The 20,145-nt window shown below is 24.9% G+C and overlaps 1 protein-coding gene across 4 annotated transcripts in view; it reads left to right on the top strand.

Moving 5' to 3' along the window:
* The first annotated feature begins 5,002 nt into the window (after positions 1-5,002).
* LOC129606994 (dynein beta chain, ciliary) overlaps positions 5,003-20,145 on the top strand; it is a 46,877-nt gene continuing 31,734 nt past the window's right edge. For 2 of the 4 annotated variants that reach the window (XM_055517667.1, XM_055517666.1), the window contains exons 1-4: positions 5,003-5,906; positions 10,484-10,714; positions 11,889-12,397; positions 19,360-19,626. In XM_055517667.1, the coding sequence (XP_055373642.1) occupies positions 5,048-5,906; positions 10,484-10,714; positions 11,889-12,397; positions 19,360-19,626 (1,866 nt within the window). In that variant the 5' untranslated portion in view covers positions 5,003-5,047. Of the gene's footprint in view, positions 5,907-10,483; positions 10,715-11,888; positions 12,398-19,359; positions 19,627-19,688; positions 19,866-20,145 lie in introns of those variants that run through there. The other 2 variants (XM_055517669.1, XM_055517668.1) reach the window with 2 other exon arrangements.

Below are 20,145 nucleotides of genomic sequence, written 5' to 3'. Positions count from 1 at the left end.
GTGGAAATAAAACAAGTGAAGGTGAGAATAATAATATATATGTATATAAAAAAAAAAAAAAGAAATGTATGTGTGTGTAAATGCATTTAAAAATCTCTATGAGCACTTTATTGAGTTTTATGCATCATACATACATTTATTGCAATAATGCCTTGTATGTAAAACATATCATATGCATATACGTACACTATAGATCTGTGAAGTATTCATCAACCTTTTTGGTTACATTTTAGTTTTATTTAGTGTTTATTTTGTTGCTTTCTTTTTCACTTAATCGCTTTTATACGCTCTAAACATTGTATATTGAGTTTTTTTTTCAAATTCGTGTTCCTTTTTGGTCGTTTTTATGTTTTGCATTATAATAGAATAATGTAATAGTGCTTTCTTTTGTTCCAATTCGCCTATTATGCAAATACATATATACATATATTAGCATCCTTATTATATATACCATTTTTTACATACATATATAACGCTTTAATCTCTTTTTCTGAAAAGGAAAAAAATATGTAGCTTTGCTGAATTTAAAATTGTGTTTTAGTAAATAAAATGTTAAATATATATATGTTAAAAATGTTTCTTATAGGATCTCATGTACACAATAATGTGTCCCATATAGAAATATATATGTTCCAGTTCTTGTGTGCTTATAATTGAAATTTTCTAAAGCAAAGGTTGTTCTTATTTATTTATTTTGTTTTAATTTGAATGTTATTACGTACCAATTGATTCAGAGATTTTAAAGTATGTCAGAGCCTGGTTCATATTAAATTCAGAGAATTTATTTTTTTTTAAATTTTGTATTAAATTGAATTAAAATTCCTCAACAGTTTTAATGCAGGAGTTGATAATTAAATACAGAAAAGAAAATTCAACTTAAACCGCACGAATTTTAACTCTTGTCTCGGAATTAATAATGAGATGAAAAACTAGGAAATTGGGACATTAAAATAATATAACATATGTATTTAAATAAATTTCCTTCAATAAACTTTCTTTGAATACACTTCTTCCTTCAATATTTTGGAGTTGTTTGGTACTTCCTACTACGTTTTTAGAAAAGATCGATATAGTCTTCTTTCACTTGATACACACACCGAAGTGTGGTGAAATTTTTATTTGGTATTAGAAACTCGATTTCGGTTAGTGTTATCGATATCCAGGATTCTGAATCGATATCCAGAACATAGATTTACTAGACCTGTATTTAATAAAACTTAGATTTTTTTACTATATTTTATTATTTACCCATAAATAAGTTTAATGTACAATAAAATTGGAGTAATGGATTTTTTTGAAAACTGCTGAATAGACTCTTTATTTAAAGTAGTTTCTAATTTACGTGAGGCTATTTACAAACAATGAATAAAACTTCCAAAATTTTACTGCGAATCATTTAATTAATCAGTAATTATTCTTAGTTATGCCTACAACTTTATTTTTTTTCTTTTTTTTGGTTGATTAGATGGTTTGTTGACTTGGAAGGTGCAACAGTTCACCGCATCCCAATTAGCTCAAATTTGCCGTTTTTCTACAATTTCCCCGTGGTCGCCAGGCCGCCATTGAGGGTTTCAATTGAGAAAAATTGTTAAAAATCGTGATTGTAGAAAAAAGCATGTAATACGAACATATAACCTTAAAATTTCAAACTTTCAAATTTGTCATTATTGTTGTTTTATAAAATCTGTACCTATATTCTCCTTATTCTTAATCTGAAATTTAATAAAATACCTTGTATTATTTAACACCAAATAAATCTGTAACTCTTAATACACAATTGAAATAACATCAATTTTACTCAGATAATCTTAAATATTTATGTGAAATCTTTAAGAAAGAAGATAAAAAATTTATCCTTTAGTAGCTACATAAAAAGTACAAAATAGCCTAATAGCCTCTTCTTACCTTTTCAAAAAGTTTTAAAATAACTTGCAAGAAAATTCATTCTATTATCCTTTTTCAGATGAATTCTTTTCTGTGTCGAAAAATTTTTCTTGAAAAAAAATTTTTTTCCTATATATTTTCTGTTTCTTATTTTTCATTTCTCTTCAAGAGAATCATATATGCGTTTAATCTCTTATACCTTTATATAAATATACAATTACGAAATACATTTACACATATATAAATAGATATAATTATTGTATATATTATTTCCCTTTTATATTATGCATATTATACATGCAATATAACCCACAGCAACTTTGGGATTTTGTTCAAGTCATTGAATCATGCATTATTGATTGGAAATATACAGCTTGGCGGCAAATTGATGCAGATGATATGGAAAATGAATGCAGAAAATTCACTAGAGATTTAAGGACACTAGATAAAAAAGTTCGTTCATGGCAGCCATATATATATATTGAAAATGTTTTAAAAGATTTAGTTTCATCTTTAAGAGTTATCACTGAATTACAAAATTCAGCTATTACAGAAAGGCATTGGGTTGAATTAATGCATACAACTAAGGTAAAGTTTAAAAAGCATTACATACATATATATATACAGAAAAATTCATACTTTTTTTGTAATGTTTTGTTAATATCATTCACGTTAAAGAATATTGTGATAAAATAAAAAAAAGGAAAAATACGCAACCAATATGAATAATATAATATACAAGGATAATATAATAAGAATTTTAGTAAATTCAGTAAATTATTGTAATATTTTTTAATTTAATTTGCTAGGTAAAATGCAAAGAATTTGCAAAATGAAAAATTGAAGTATTCACAGAAATATAATAATTTTGAATGAAGAGGCTGATTGATTGCAAATTAATTTTCTAAAATTTTTTTAATTAAAAATTTCAGTAATACAAAATAGTTTACAAATTGAAAATAACAAAATTTATTCTGACAGTATCTTGATTATTTCGGTTTGCTATAGAATTGCGGTATTTCTCCAAACCTTTTAATCCCCAACTTCTTTTAGTGCACCATAACCGATTAGTCGAAAGGATTAGTTGCGCAGATTCATTTCGGTTGTTTTTAAAAGCAGTTTCTTCATTTTCATTATTCTTATACGTGGTTGAATTTCTATACAAAGCAGTGCCGTAATAATAAACTATCCTCAAAAAAGAGTATGAATCACTATTTATTCTACTAATCATCCTTATTTCTTATAAGAACAACAATATTTGTGTAGTATTTTTCTTTAAAACTCTTTGAAAACGGAAGTGTTAATAAAATGGTTTTGAATAGTTTGAAGAGTAAATTCTATACTTACCTTATAAAATGTCACTTCTCTATTGTTAAGTAAAATTAAAAAAGTAACTCTTCATCATAGTTTGAAAAAATCACAAATATCTTAAACTAATTGACTACTTTTTCGCATTAATTTACAAATTCATTGTTGGAATTCACATATACGTACATATATACTTACTTATTTTTATTATTAAAAGGATTACTTTATTTTAAATTTGAAAAGATTTTTGGGACTTTTGTGTGTAAAATCTGTTTGTATAAATTTCTCATTTTATTTAGCAAACAAATTTAACAAAATTATGAATTTTCTTTTCAAATAAAAAAAAAAATGAATTTTTGCTCTTCAAATTTTAATATTGACATTAAAAGTTAATTTCATGGTTATTATTCAAAAGTACATAAAAATGCGCTATTCCGGTATGCTAGTATTTTTCCTTCTGGTTTGTTAAAGCTGTTTGGATTTTCTTTTAACTTATTTATTTTTCTTTTTTTTTTATTATTTTTCATTCATGTTATAATGTGAAAAGCTCACAAAAAAATTCCCTTTGGAAAAATTGGTAAGTTGAAAAAAAAAGTGCCGAAGCAAAATTTTTATTTGAAAATAAAATTTAACTTAAGGGACTAAAAAAAAATTCTATTCAAAATTATAAGAGGATAAACACTAAATGTTAATATGTTAAATATTTATGATCAATGTTAAAAGGATAATGCACTAACATACATATGTACATTTATCATGTACATATTGAGACGAAATGCTCACAGAAAATTTCTATTGCATTTTTAAATAATATATATTTTTGTATGTAGTTGCAGTAAAAATTATTTGCCGGTGATTAATTAAATAACATTAAAATTTGGTTAAAAGTATAGAAAATTTTTTATGTTTAATGGAGTTTTTGAATAACTGACTTACATGTGTATGTATGCACCAATATGTACTAACATATGTAGGGTAGAACACGCTTAAGTGCAATTTCCGGTAAATGCAAAACTCGTCTTTGTAAACAATGTACTTTTTAATACCCATGTACCATTCAGTTATAGTTCTCATGAATTAGATCGGGTTAGTGCAAGTGCACAAAAATTTCATCATCAAAAATTTTTTATATGGATTTTTTCTCGTTTAAGTGCAATTGTTTTTTTTTGAAAAATATATTTTTGATACTTTTTTTGCAAGATTGCAGTCATTTTTTTTCCCAGTAGTTGAACACACCCAATTCCACATATTGTCATAACTGACAAACAGCTGTCACACAGCGATGTCTAAAATAATTTTTTTTTTTTTTAATGTAACGGATTTTAAGTGCGCTTTTTGCTTTTTTCGGAGTCAACTATATTTGAAGAAGAATAAACTAAATGAAAAATGAATTTCAGTTTTTCTAACAAAGTTACATTTTCTTTTATAATTAAATTAGAATTTATTCTAGAAATTCTAAAATACAAATAAAAAACGTTTTAAATTTAAAAATGTGAAAAATATTAAGGCTATTCTAAAAAGAGCAAAGTTTTTTGGAGTTTTAGTTACATTACATTATATATAATATTATGTAGTTAACTTAACGAATCTAATTGGAACATACATGTATGTAAGTAGATGAGCCTAGACAATTAATTTCTTGACCACAAATATGTCGAAATAAGATACATTTCTTCATCCCTTCAGCGATTTTTTTTAGAAGGAAAAAAGTACAAAAACAACTCGACAGATCAAGATTGCCTCATATTTGTTTTTTATTTCAAGGTATTTTTATAAATTTTATTAAACCTTTATTCAATAATTTCAGATACAATATCATTTTGATTATAAAACAAGACTATCTGATTTATTAGCAATGAATTTTCATAATTTTGAAGAAGAAGTTAAAAATACTGTTGACCGTGCTATTAAAGAAATGTCAGCAACAAAAATTTTAAATGATATTAAAAAAACATGGTATAATATGGAATTCGAGTGGGACATTCATCCGCAACGAAATGTAAAATTATTAAAAGTATCTGAACAATTAATCGAAACATTGGATGATAATCAAATGCAATTACAAAATATATCAACATCAAAATATATTGAATTCATTTTACCAAAAATAATTAAATGGCAAGAAATATTAACAAATATCGATTCCTTAATTACATTATGGTTTGAAGTTCAACGTAAATGGATGTATTTAGAAAGTATTTTTATTGGATCGTCTGATATTAGAGCACAATTACCGGATGATTCGAAAAATTTTGAAGAAATTGATATTGAATTTACAGAACTTTTGTTGAAAACAGTTAATGAATCTATGAAAATGATTAATATTATTAAGGATTTAAATGAAATTAATACAAAATTACAAAATATTTTAAAACGATTAATTATATGCGAGAAAGCTTTAAATAATTATTTAGAAACTAAACGTTTAACATTTCCAAGATTTTATTTTATATCTTCAGCAGATCTTTTAGATATTTTGTCAAATGGAAATAATCCAAAATTGGTTGACAGGCATTTAATAAAATTATTTGATTCAATTTTAAGATTTGAATATAAAGAAATCAAAACTAAAGCTATAGTTGAGTCCATATTAGGTGATGGAAATCAAAGCGATGATATTCTTATTGCTGAAGAAATGAAAAAATGTTTATTGTTAGATGAGAATAATGAAAATGGAAATGCATTTACATCTTCAACAAGTGTTGATACAACTGGTAAGAAATTTCATTTTATATTAGTAATCGAGCAATTCATTTCATAAGTATTTACGTTTTTTGTACATTCTAAAACGAATTTGATTCAGAATTTTCAAAAATTATCTAAACTGAATCTACTACTGTTTCAATAAGAACTACATTGGAATACCTGGAATTTATTTAGAAAAAACTTTCTGAGTTAAGGCAATCTCATTTTATATGAACTTTATAATTGAAATAACTCACGGTACTTTTAATATTTTACAAAATTCACATTTATAAACGTATTTTTCGATAATTGTTCTATCTAATTATCAGTCATTGTTTTTTCAAATCAAAGATAAATTCAAATTATTTAAATATACCAAATATCTATTTCAGAATATTTCGTAGCAATTAAATCCATAGATATACAGGTAGCTACTCGTACTTTAATTTGATTTTCGTAGAAAAGTGTAATTTTATAAAGAAAAATCTTAATGTTGTGTGCTGTAACTGACATTATTTGTTTTAACATAACATTATAGTCTATTTTATTTTATTCTAAGGTGAAAATAGTATTTTAAAATTATAAAATATTAAAAATCGAATCAATTGGGTTCCAAAACATATATAATACTTATGAACCTATACAGATGTTATATACAAATCCTGATATGTATATATATAGTATTTGAAAAAATTGTTTGTATTATACCTACACAATATGAGAATTAAAACCTATGTACATACATACTTAATATTATATGAGTTTGAAAAACCTAAGCTTTAGCGGCCACTGTAGAAAAATTTCTTCTCATTTGAGTTTTGTAATTAACCAAAAAATTATTTAATTTACCATCATAAAATTCTGTGAAATTTTCATTTATATGCTAATTGGGTTCATTTGTCGAATTAGGCTACGAAGAATTCTATGTGGTGTATTTGAAATTTTCTTAAAATATAGGAATGGATAATAAATTTCTAAAATGCACAGTATGTATACATATGTATTTTATGACAATTTAATTTCACAAATTTTAACCACTTTAATTAAAATTTAGTAACCTATTCTTTACGGAAATGAAAAAAAAAAATTAGAAAAGTACCACAAGAATAATTAAAAATTTTGTGGAAAATGCATGTGAAAAAATGCAGTTTTCGCTTTTTTAAAAATTTCAGGTAAAAAAGAATGCTTTGTTCAGAAGAATGATAAATTGATGAGACTAATTAACCAAAATTTTTTTTCTAGAACTAAAATTTGTTTTGAGATTGATTTGAGAAATCAACTATCACTATTATTTTTTACCGATCGTAGTTCAAAAATAATTTAATAATTAAAATTTGATATTTGAATTCTTCTTTAAGACAATTACAAATAACTAACAAACTATTATTGAAAATATTGCTATGTTCTATGTTAATGGTGCTATGTTCCAATCAAATTAATTTTTTTTTTATTTTGGAACCTCAGCTAAATATATTGCTTCTAGCGTTGTTCTTAGTAGTAGATATGTCATCTAACATCTAGGTTTGAGAAAGAAAGTCTGCTAAAACAATACTCAACAAACAGCAATAGTAATATGTTCACGAATTTCAAAAAAAATTTTAAGAATACTCGATTGTGGAAATCACACGCTCATTAAAAGTGTTCATTAAAAAGTAGATTCTTATTTATGTGTATGTGTATTTGACATAAAATTTTGAAGAGAGAATTGTATAAAATAAAAGCGGACAATTTAAAAAGTAGGCAATTTTTTAAAAATAAAAAAAAGCGATACATACATATTTCTTCCATTATTGAAATGCATACATAATTTTTTTTCTTTTTCCGTAATAATTAGTATTGGCGTTCCATTGTTTTTTAACTATCCATTTTCTGGATTTTCCTCTAAATTAATTTAGATAGGTAAAAAATTTAACTAGTATGTGTATTATGAATGATACATTACTGATTTTAAAATTTTTTACCTGATCAGAAATTTTTCCCTCTTAGATCAAATATTCTTTAGATCTATTTTATATTATTCTTTGTATTGTCATAAGAAAAACAATATTGCAAATCGGGTTTATAAAACCTATTTGTGTTGTTATCCCTGTAATCAAAAATTCATTGCAAATAATTACTCATATAAACAATATTTTTGTGTTGTTTTTCCGTTTGGTATTGCATTCTAATTAGATGTGCAAAATCCAATGAATAAATGAAAAGAAACAAGTAAAAACGTTTCAGTCGGTATAAACCGATTGAATTATACCCTGCACCTTTCGTTATTGTGTAGCAATTACTTGAACCTCTAAAATCATTCTATAGAAACTTCACGGACATGTCTGACCTATAATTGGACATACGACTGTCAAGTTTCATGAATCTGACCTTATAATTTTTCCAAATATTTAAAATTAGCTTTTGGAGTTGTATGGTAAGTACCTGAACCTGCCAAGCAGTTCCACCAAACCTTCACAAATATATCTGATCTATAATCGGACAAACAACTGCCAAGTTTCATGAATCTGACTTTATTATTTTTCCAAATATTAAGAATAAGCTTTTAGACTTGTATGGGATCTACTCGAACCTGTAAAGCAATTCCACCAAAACTTCAGAAATATATGTGACCTATAACTCAACATACAACTGCCAAGTTTCATGAATCTGACTTTATTATTTTTCCAAATATGTAAAATAAGCTTTTGGAGTTGTATGGCAAGCACCCGAACCTGTCAAGCAATTTCACTAAAACTTCACAAATATATCTGATCTATTATCGGACACACAACTGCCAAGTTTCATGAATCTGACTTTATTATTTTTCCAAATATGTAAAATAAGCTTTTGGAGTTTTATGGCAAGTACCTGAACCTGTCAAGCAATTCCATCAAAACTTCACAAAAATATCTGATCTATAATCGGACACACAACTGCCAAGTTTCATGAATCTGACTTTATTATTTTTCCAAATATTAAGAATAAGCTTTTAGACTTGCATGGGAGCTACTCGAACCTGTCAAGCAATCGCACCAAAACTTTAGAAATATGTCGGACCTATAATTGGACACACGACTGCCAAGTCTAATGAATTTGACTTTATTATTTTTCCAAATATTTAAAATAAGCTTTTAGACTTGTATGGGAGCTACTCGAACCTGTCGAGCCATTCCACCAAAACTTCAGAAATGTATTTGAGCCATAATTGGACACATGATTGCCAAGTTTCATGAATCTGACTTTATTATTTTTCCAAATATTTAAAGTTAGCTTCTGGAGTTGTATGGCAAGTACCCGAACCTGTCAAGCGATTCCTCTAAAACTTCAGAAATATATTTGACCTATAATTGGACACATGACTGCCAAGTTTCATGAATCTGACTTTATTATTTTGCCGAATATAAAAAATTTGCTGTTGAAGTTGTATGGCAGCCACCCGAACCAGTGCAGCTATCCCATTATAATTTTTATAGCATGTGTAGAATATAATTGGACACATGTATACAAAATTTTATATTTATACCTTTATTAGTTTTTGAAATATTTAAAATAAACTCTTTGAGTTGTATGGCAGCTACCCGAACCCGTTGTCCGAATTAGTCCAATAACAATAGGGCTCGTCCTTGGCACAAAAGAAAAAACTTGTGAAAGTTTGGTGTCGATTGCATTATTCGTTTTTGAGTTATCGTGCGATCGGACGGACGGACGGACGGACGGACGGACAGACGGACATGTCTAAATCGACTCAGAATTTTACGCTGAGCAAGAATATATATATATGTCCATACCGCAGATGACTCCTTCAAGTAGTTACAAACTCCATACCAAAGTTAATATACCCTTCACGAAGTGCAGGGTATAAAAACGGAAAAATTTTTCTTTGGCTAGTAGATTTAAACGTACGTTATACACCTCAAAAAATTTTGAATCCGAAAAAAAAGACAGAAATTTTATAACTACAAAACTACAAATTTAATATATCGGAAAGATGGACGAATCGTAGTATGAAAATTCAATTAACAAGGAAGAACACGACTCGTGTGTTCATAAGGATTTATTATTAAATTTTATATGCTATTTTGTATAAAATATACATAGATAAAACTCTTCCTACTCTACATTTTTGTTAATTACATACATATTTATTTGAATTATGCCAGAATCACTGCAGATTGCCTCATAATGCAGATTATAAGTAAATACTAATTCAATTTTAAATTCTTTCCAAGAAAAATGTGAAATTGTGATTCAAAGGAAGTCATGTGAAATATGAATATTTATAATAGCCAAACAAAAAGGCACAATTCAATAGTCATAATAGATATAAAATTAAAAATAAATTATTTCCTCTAATATTTTAAGATATGATTTCAAGATTAAAATTATTTTACAATTTTATTCTGAACTATCTCATCAGGGTTTTATATAGAATTTTATAAATTATTATGCCTGAAGTAGTTTGAAAATATCGTTTAATAGAAAAATATTAAAAATATTTCCATTTAGGTAATATTTTATTACATATCCCATTCATATACGAACATTTATTATTTATATACGCAAATATTGTCTATTCATATCTATAATAAATTAACAACACACTTCTTATATAATAATATTCCAATAGATATTAGTAATAAACAAAATGTAATGGAGGCAATCGGGATGCATTCAAAAGAAAATGATGAATATGTTGAATTCATTACACCATTTCAATGTTCCGGACGAGTTGAATTATGGTTGAATAAAGCTATCAATGTAATGCGTACAACTTTAAAGCATTTATTTAAAACAGCATTATGGGAAATACAAAAGGATTCAAATTTGCAATATATTGATAGAAGTGCAGCTAAAACAGGTAATCTTTTCTTTTATTTTTCCTCTTTTTTTTTTGCTAGTAGTTCATTTTACATAATATTTTTAACCAACAAAGCAATTTTGAAAATGAAGTGGAGTACATTTTAAATTTACATCTATGAATTCCTTATATAATTATTATAGAGAATAATGTGTAAAATATTTTATAAATGCAAAAATGCAAATATAAATTGCATATTAAGTTCTCATATATTTCCATAAATAATAATATAAGCTATGTAGTTTAACTAGTTTAATTCATTCGTATTTCTATATATGTTTATTAAAGATGACTGCATTATTCATTTAATATGGTCATGCTGTGAAAATTTACAACAATTTCATGAATAATTTCTAGACTATTTATAATTTTTTTATTGATATTCGTATAATATGTGTGCATGATTTAGAAGGTATTATAGAATTTATTTTTCACTTTAAATAATTAAACACTAGGTAAAAATTTGAAAAAATACAATTATGCTAAAAAATAATTTTAAGCGTTTTATTGTTAAACAACATTTTAAATTTGAAATAGATGAATTCAACATTTCTCTATACAGTAATCCCAATGCACAACCGAATCGAAAATAATTCAAATACTATCTCAATATCAAAATAATTCAAACTACCTTTAAATGCGTGTATGTTCAAATACGAATACAATAAATTCATTCAAAAAATTTCTGTAGAGAAGTTCGTTTATTCCCAAATTTTATTTTAACTTTCATACAAAATATTATATTGTTTTTATAAAAAAAATACAAAAAAAAACATAAAATTGCAGAAAAGTATACATATGAATGACAACTTTAAGGATAAAGTATGGTTAACAAACAAAATATACGAAAAAAATAAATCCTAATAAAATTTTATTCAATCCCTATGGCACCTGAATAATATTTTACGTGAAGAAATTTTATTGAATATTTTGATTCCGCTTCGTTCTTTATACATCTTAATGCAATATATAAAATATGAAAACTTTATAAAATAAGAAAATAAAATTTTCTTATTTTGTAAAATGAATAAATATCCTAAGATAATCCTTGTAAACTACATACATTTTTTTGCTTATCATTAATACTGAATTTTATGCACTCTTTATCTAATAATATACAGCGATAAGATATATATGAATATATATGTACATACGTATTTTATAAATTTTTTAGAACATTTAGTTTCATATACTAATATCAATAAGAATAGAACACAAATAAAATCTCGTGGTAAATGGATATTTGATTGGCCAGCTCAAACAGCTTTATGTTGTTCACAAATATGTTGGACATCAGATGTGAATAGAGCTTTTGCGTTATTAGAAGAAGGTTATGAAACAGCAATGAAAGATTTTCATAAGGAGCAAATTTCACAACTAAATGCACTCATCAATTTATTATTAGGTGAATTAAGTCCTGGTGATAGACAAAAAATTATGACTATATGTACAATTGATGTTCATTGTCGTGATGTTGTATTAAAAATTATTCAAACAAAAGTTGAAAATTCAATGGCATTTCAATGGCAAAGTCAATTAAGACATCGTTGGGATACTAATATAAATGATTGCTATGCAAATATATGCGATGCAGAATTTTTATATGCATATGAATATTTAGGTAATACAACAAGATTAGTTATAACACCATTAACCGATCGATGTTATATAACTTTGACACAGGTATGACTTCATAAATATTTTTTATAAAATAAATATTTTTATTTAAGATGTACAGGTTGTTCCACTTTTACATCAGGCTTAAATTAATATCAGTTATTTAATATTTGCAACTCTATTATACGTATGAACTTTTAAAAATGCACATATTTTCTTATGAACATATTCTTTTCAATTAATTCAATTAATAATTGAACTGATTCTAATTTCTGGCTTTCAATTATTTGAACTACTATGAAATTTTATTTGAAAAACTTGATCTTAATTTAAACGACATACAATTAATATAATTATAGAAAATAATTTTATTAATGTAATTATATAAAATAATTAATAAATAAAATTTGCATGCAAGCAAGTTCACATCCGATTTTTACAATATGTAAATAGTAAAAAGTAACGTACTTATGTCGCTTTGGTACGTCGAAAATATTTTTTTTTCCGAGAACGAAGAAGAAGGAAAAACTTCTGAATTGCATGGAGTGAGACAACATATGGTGTCAACAAGATGGTGCGACATACCTTAGACCCAGTTACAATCACTTCATATCGTAAACAGTTTGATGAATTAATTCACGAAACGCGAAAACGGCGAAAGCCGTACATGGCCTTGTTATAATTTTTCTAAAAAAAATCTTATTTAAAAAATAATTATAATTTCTACATGAAATTTGATTCAGTTTTTTAATTTTTACTGAATTACTACTTAATATATTCAATTAAAACTGTTTAACATTTTCATTTTATTTATTATTATTCATTTTTATTAAATTTCTATTTAAAATTTTCAATATATATAGTTCAGAAATTATTCAATAAACAAAATTTTTAATGTTAAATAAAAATCAATATTTTCAACAAAAAAATAGCACAAATAATTTACCTAAATATTAATAATTCTCTTTTATTTCCAATATATTTTAAAAACCAAAAATTCTAATAATATCGGGAATCATATGAAATTTAACTGCTCTTTTATTAAATCATTATGCACATACATAGATTATATTATGTACCCGAGTTTGTATGTATGTATAATAAAAAATATAATAAAGTATGCGTCAAATATTATATACCCTCGCGTGATATGCGAAGTTTACCAATTTTTGACGTTAATTTTTAACATTAATTGAAATTCATAATTAATATTGTTTAATATTTTATTTAAATTTATATATGGAAATTGTTTGGTCAGCAAAATAATTAGATTTTTTTTTTGCTTCATAATTTTTAATTAAAAATAAATGTTGTTATATTATATGTATATAAAAAGCATATTTAATTTAAAATTTGAAATCACTCTTTTAATTTGTAGTCTAATATTTTTGCCAGTTTCATTAAAATAAATTGGTATTGGTATACAAAATGGTTTGATTTTGAATCAATGGCACCATAATTCTTTCTATACATATATATTTATATATATATTATGTTCTTTTACATTATATGTGTTTTTCAATAACATTAAATATTATTTATTGGAAATTTACACTATAATGGAAAAACTATAATATATAATTAATAAATATATTTAAATAATATCTTAATTTGGTAAAATTTAGTTTAATGAATTTTTGAAAATTGTGCTTCTCTTGTACTGAACTGAATAAAAAGTTCAAATAAATTAATAAAAATACTTTTTAGAGAATTACGCCTATTAACAGAAGTTATATTTTTTGGATTAACCAGGGGAACAAAAATATGTTTCTATCAAATTTGAACTTTCTTAAATTAGGTTTCATAAATTAGGTTTCTTTAGACTTAATATTATATATTGATTATAGTAATATTACCATTTCGTGGAATTGAATCTTGAACTATAATTTTCTTTTAAAATTTTATAAAAAAAAACGGATCAGAAATTGAGTTTAGTGTTATTAAAATTGTTTTTTTTTTCTATTGCTCTATAAATATAAATAATAATTTAGTATATAACACTTTATTAAATAATAATTACAATAATAAACACTTATTTTATATGGGACAAAAATTCTTTTTTTTCTTTTTAAGTAATTTTATTATATACTCTGTTAAAAAATTTGATTAAGAAGATTTCGATTTTATGGAAAAATGAGAAAAAAACAGCGTTGGGCGTGTAAACTCTGTAGTACCAATACGAACTTGTAATTCTATGGACGGGCAAGTATGCCATATTAGACTACGGAGTAATTACAGTACTTTAAAATTACGGAGTAATTACAGTACTTATAAAACTATTGTTTATATATTATAAAAAAATAGTCTATATATTATAATATTAAGAAATTTTAACAATTTTAATCACATTTAACAGCCCTAAAAATATTATTTGCTTATGGGAAGTTTCGATATTATTGACAAATTCCCTCAATTAGTATGAAAAATTTCTCAATTAGTATGTCATAGAGAAAAGTAGCTCAATTAGTATATCATTTATGAAAACTAATAAGCTCAAATAGTTTTTGAGTTATCTTTGGGACGGACAGATGGACAGACACGATTAAATCGACTCAGAATCTGAGAATCTGACGCTAATCAAAAACATACACTTGTGCCTATATCTCAGACAATTACGTATTAGCGTTACAAACGGTCTGGTAAATTTATAAAAACTATAAAAATGGTTAAAGAATTATTTATTTGATAGAAACTTTTTAAAACTAAATTGAATTTAGCATTAAATCAGTAATATTTTTTCAATTTTATCAAAAGTTTGGAATTTTAGCTAATAGAGTTTAAAAAGTCTACCAGACCACAAAAACATTTTTAATTATTGACTTCGAATTCACCTTTTGTACGTTACACAATTCAATACGTACACAAAATAATACAAATATGAAAAAGTTTTTCCATGTAAATAGAAAAATTAAAAAAAAAAAAAACTTTTTTCTAAATGTGTTTTCAATTAAAAATTTGAATTTTGTTTGATATTTTTTCATAAACATGTACAACGTATTTTTTTCTAATAAAACAATACAGAACTTTAGTTAAATTTAACCATGCATGCAAACACACACATACATAAGTTATAGTTAGTTATTAACAGGATCTATTAAAAGTTTTAGTTTATTTCCATAGTGTGCTTACAAGGCGATAGCCTTTAAATAAAAACAAACAATAACTTCTAATATTTTGCTTGCTGATTGAAGAAAAAAAGTGGAAAAATTGTTGGTATTTTGCTGCATTGAGCCTAGTACAAACAATGAAAATTTTTTTGAAAAGTTATTTTTTAAACAACACTTCAATATTTTGGCAAAATTTAATGAAGTAGTCAAAGTTTAGTGAGTGTTTAACAAATTTCAAGCATTCTATTTTGACTAGAAAATTCAAAAAATACCATTTTTATGAGTAAGTTTAATTGTCGGAATTAATTTATTTAGATTTGAAAAAATTGGACTTTAACATTTAAGATACGTATTTTTATACATAGTAGTGTAATAGGTAGCGGTATATCTAAATAATTTTTAATAGTTTGTAAGGTAAATCATAATATTACAAATATACATTCTAAATCTAATTGAAATTATTAATAATATTATTAATAATGAAGTATAGTTGGAGTAGTACATAAAAAGTACAAGTAAATTTTGAGTTTTCTAAATATTATTTTCTTTACTAATGCAAAATTCCAATCGCATTTTCATCGAACACTTTAGTGCAATATTCCAAGAATACCAGATTGCTTCACTGTTTTTTAATTACTTCAATATTTTAGTATAAAATCGTTTAATAACATCTTGCCTATATTTATTACCATAATATTTTGTAATCATACATAATGTAAAATCAAATTTAAACATTTTTTCTTTCCACTCAAAGTTAATAAATTTACATATGTACATACGCATATGTATACGTATACATGTATCAAATATACAAATTTATTAAATTTTATTTAAGTCCGGCGACATAAACTGTGAAAAAATTATTCAATAATTTTTTCCCGGATATCCTTATTGTTATAACTTTATTTTTATTACGTTTCGATTGGGCTCCTGTCTTTCATCTTTGTTTTTCTTCTTTTGTATTTTCTTTTGTTTATTTATTTATTTCATGTTTCCATTTGCTATTCCATTTTTAAGTAAAATTAAAATTTAAAAAAAAAGAAAAATAAAATTTATATAATATTAATATTTTTTTACCAGCCGCATTGCATAAAATATGGGAGGTGATGTGATGGCACCAAATTTCGGATGTCAAGCTTTCGATGGGAAGCTTAAATAAACTATTTTAGAGAGATGTCGGCCTGTTGGTCTATCCGTTTGTCTGCCAGTCTGCGTGTGAGCCCGCGTATCTCAAGTTTGTCCGAAGCAATCGTAATTAGGGGCCTATTTTATATTTTTTTATCACATCTACGGAAGTAATTGATCAAATTTCCTAAAATTTAGTATGTGAGTTGTAGTTGTTACCGAAATTAACTGACAAAATTACATTTTACTAAAATCCAAATTTACATTTTGCTATAGGTACGTTAACCAAAAGCTAATAAACATTGAAGTCGGTTATGTACTGACCACATCAGATTTTTTTTTCTTTTCTGTTCCTTTTTGAACTTCCATTGAATTCTAAATATAGTTGATAATAATATTATGATATTCGCCAAATGAGGCAAACCTAAAAATGACACTGAGAATAAGGAAGTAATGGAAATATAAAAAAAAAGGTCACAGGAAAATATTAAAAATATCTAAACACTACCAGAATTACAAAAAAAGGAATAATGATCTTTCTCAAATAACAAAATTTCTTTCGATTTTTTTTCATATGAAAATGGAAGGTATGGCAATACGAATATTAAGAGTATAGTGAGTTTTTGACTTTAGTTCGTTAGCATACTGAAACATTATTTTTTAAAGTGGATGAAAGATTTAGAATGTTTAATAAAATATGCATTGAAATCTTGAAAATTTATAGATGCTATTAAATTTTCAAGATTTTCAAATACTTGAAAATTTGAATGATGCTATTATAAGTGAAATATTATCAGTATTAATGTTAAATTTACATGATTCAAGCTAGCAAAGCTACTTTATTTTTAAATATTACTAAAACTGATAATCTTACATTACCTCTCCGTGCAATAAAACTGAACAATTTAAAAAGTATGAAAGTTAATTTATAAATATTTCATTTAAATAAAATTTTAAAAACAAAAATCTAAATTTTGAGATCTGAGAACGATTTGAGAATAATCTTCAATTTTATTTGGGAACTTTCACTTATTGTTTAACATCTAGATCTACGTTCAATAAGAGAAATTTTAATTTTATTTTTTCGAAAATTTCAAATAAAAAAACTTTTCCAAAGTTTACTCAAATCTGATAATTTTATTATTCAAATAGAATTTTAATAAAGTATCGATTAGTTAGAATAAATTGTTAATAGAATAACAGTCTATTGCAAATTAATTTCCTTTTTATTTTCGTGCGTTATACATTATATATATACTGTGTATACATACATATTTGCGAAAAACTTTGTAACTCTAAAAATAAACAGGAAATAATTACAATATAATATTAAATCGGAAATAGGATGAGCAAAGAACAGAAAACTTTGTCTATTGTTGGAAAAGGCTGTAGTTGAAAAAAATTATATTAATTTATAAATAAAAAATCTTTAAAATTTTATTATAGAATCCTTAATATCCATTTGCATTGAAAACACAAAAAAGAAAAGAAAGCGTTGAATTATGAATTGAAAAAAAAAAATTTTATCTGCGAAACTCACAATAAAAATGTGACAAAATTTTGGCAGAAATTTTAAATATTGTCTTTAATTTTCTTTAATAACAAAGGTCGGTTAATAAATCATATCATAACTTAAAAACCTTGCTATTGAGGCTTGCTAAATAGTAATATTAGCAAATGAAATTTATTTGGATATTTTTACAACAAACTTTCATAAATCGCACCCGGCGATCTTAGCAATGATGAAGTCTTTTCCTAGATGCTTGTCTCCTAGATAGTATTATAAAACCGAGTTAACTAATGTTAATCTGTAGAAATTAGTAATGTTATTTCTACGGGACTAATGTAATAAGTAAACTTAACACGAAATCGAGATACACTAACACATGAACTCTTTGTATTTATTTGAGATAATCTGGAAATAAATGGTTTAAGTTGAACAATTTTTAAAATCATAATAAACTAGATACGCATAAATACTAAAAAGTTAATTTACTAGAAACGACTAATTCTAACCTTTCCTTATTGGTACACATGTAATTATTCGTGGTATCGTCGAACTTAAGATTTTTTTTAAACCAATTTTAAAACGGTTTTTGTTTATATTTTTCAGAATTATGTATTCATGACGTGAAATAAAATAATTAAAGTTTGAAATGCGGGTTGACCCTATTCCAAAAGTGATAAACACTTTTAATTTTTTGTATCTCTGGAAAAAATAATCAACTTACTAACGAACATCTATAATATGGAAGTGCATAAAGTTTTTTTTGTATTTTAAATTTGGTTTTATCTCATTAAGATTCTAATTTTAATTTTTAAATTAAAATGAACTTCAACCTGTAATAATGTACAATATACAGCAATATACTCCATAAAGATTAAGAGAGTAATAATATTTATATAGGTACATATGTTTACACCTACGTTATACGTACAATACCTTATACATACAATATAAAAGAGATAAATACTAACTGTAAAAATAGTAAATTTTAAATCGTAAATATTTCTAGTGCACAAAAAAACAGAAAAACGAAAAGCAAACAAAAAATGTAAAACCCTTTTAATTTACTACATCGTTTTTGCAGTTATTTTTATTCCACAATATACCAATACAAATGAACAACTTTATAATTGAAAAGGTTAACCTAAAAATAAAAGCAAAAAATTTATTCTTTCTGTTTTTATACTCGTACCTTATCTAACAATTTTTTTTCTTTTTTTATCATTTTTACAAATGTCACTTTTATATTTTGTTTATTCTTTTAATACACTATTTTCAAATATCTAAAGTCATTGCATCTAGTGATGGGTGGTGCACCTGCTGGGCCAGCTGGTACAGGTAAAACGGAAACAACAAAAGATTTGGGTAGAGCTTTAGGTGTAATGGTGTACGTATTCAACTGTTCTGAACAAATGGATTACAAATCATGTGGAAATATTTATAAAGGACTTGCACAAACTGGTGCATGGGGATGTTTTGATGAATTTAATAGAATTTCAGTTGAGGTTCTATCTGTGATAGCTGTTCAAGTTAAAACAATTCAAGATGCGATAAAGGTAAAAAAAAATGCAACAATCAAAAATTTTGGAAAAAAGTAAAAATGATTTTTTTTTTTTAGTTTTAACTTTCAGTCGTGTGTAAATACTACTATAAACATACATAAATCTGGTAAGATTTGTGTTTGCTTCAATTTTTATTTTCGGAATAAAGGATTATTTTGCATAAATCTGGAAAAGTGTCACAAGAATATTGGAATACTACTTCTATGTGTTTGAGAGGGATTTTAGAATATTTCGTAAATTGTTTTTTAATTTTTTTTTAACTAACATAACAGCAATTAAAATCCTTAAATTATCATTTTTGATTCTTCAATCTGTATTTTAATAACATTGTAATCCAGTTAAAATCTTAATACTGAAACAGATTTATTTTTGAAATGATCGGATTAAAAGATTGAACCTAAAAGAACATATAGTAAAATTTAAAAAAGTGAAAAAATCAACCATTAATAGGAAGTAACTAAGTTGAAAGTGAAATAATCTCAAAATTGAAACACATAGAAATAAATCAATAAA

The sequence above is a fragment of the Condylostylus longicornis genome, unplaced genomic scaffold (genome assembly GCF_029603195.1).
Source record: "Condylostylus longicornis isolate FDR11 unplaced genomic scaffold, ASM2960319v2 ptg000023l, whole genome shotgun sequence".
Classification (NCBI taxonomy): domain Eukaryota; kingdom Metazoa; phylum Arthropoda; class Insecta; order Diptera; family Dolichopodidae; genus Condylostylus; species Condylostylus longicornis.
This window is presented reverse-complemented; position numbering and strand designations above follow the sequence as displayed.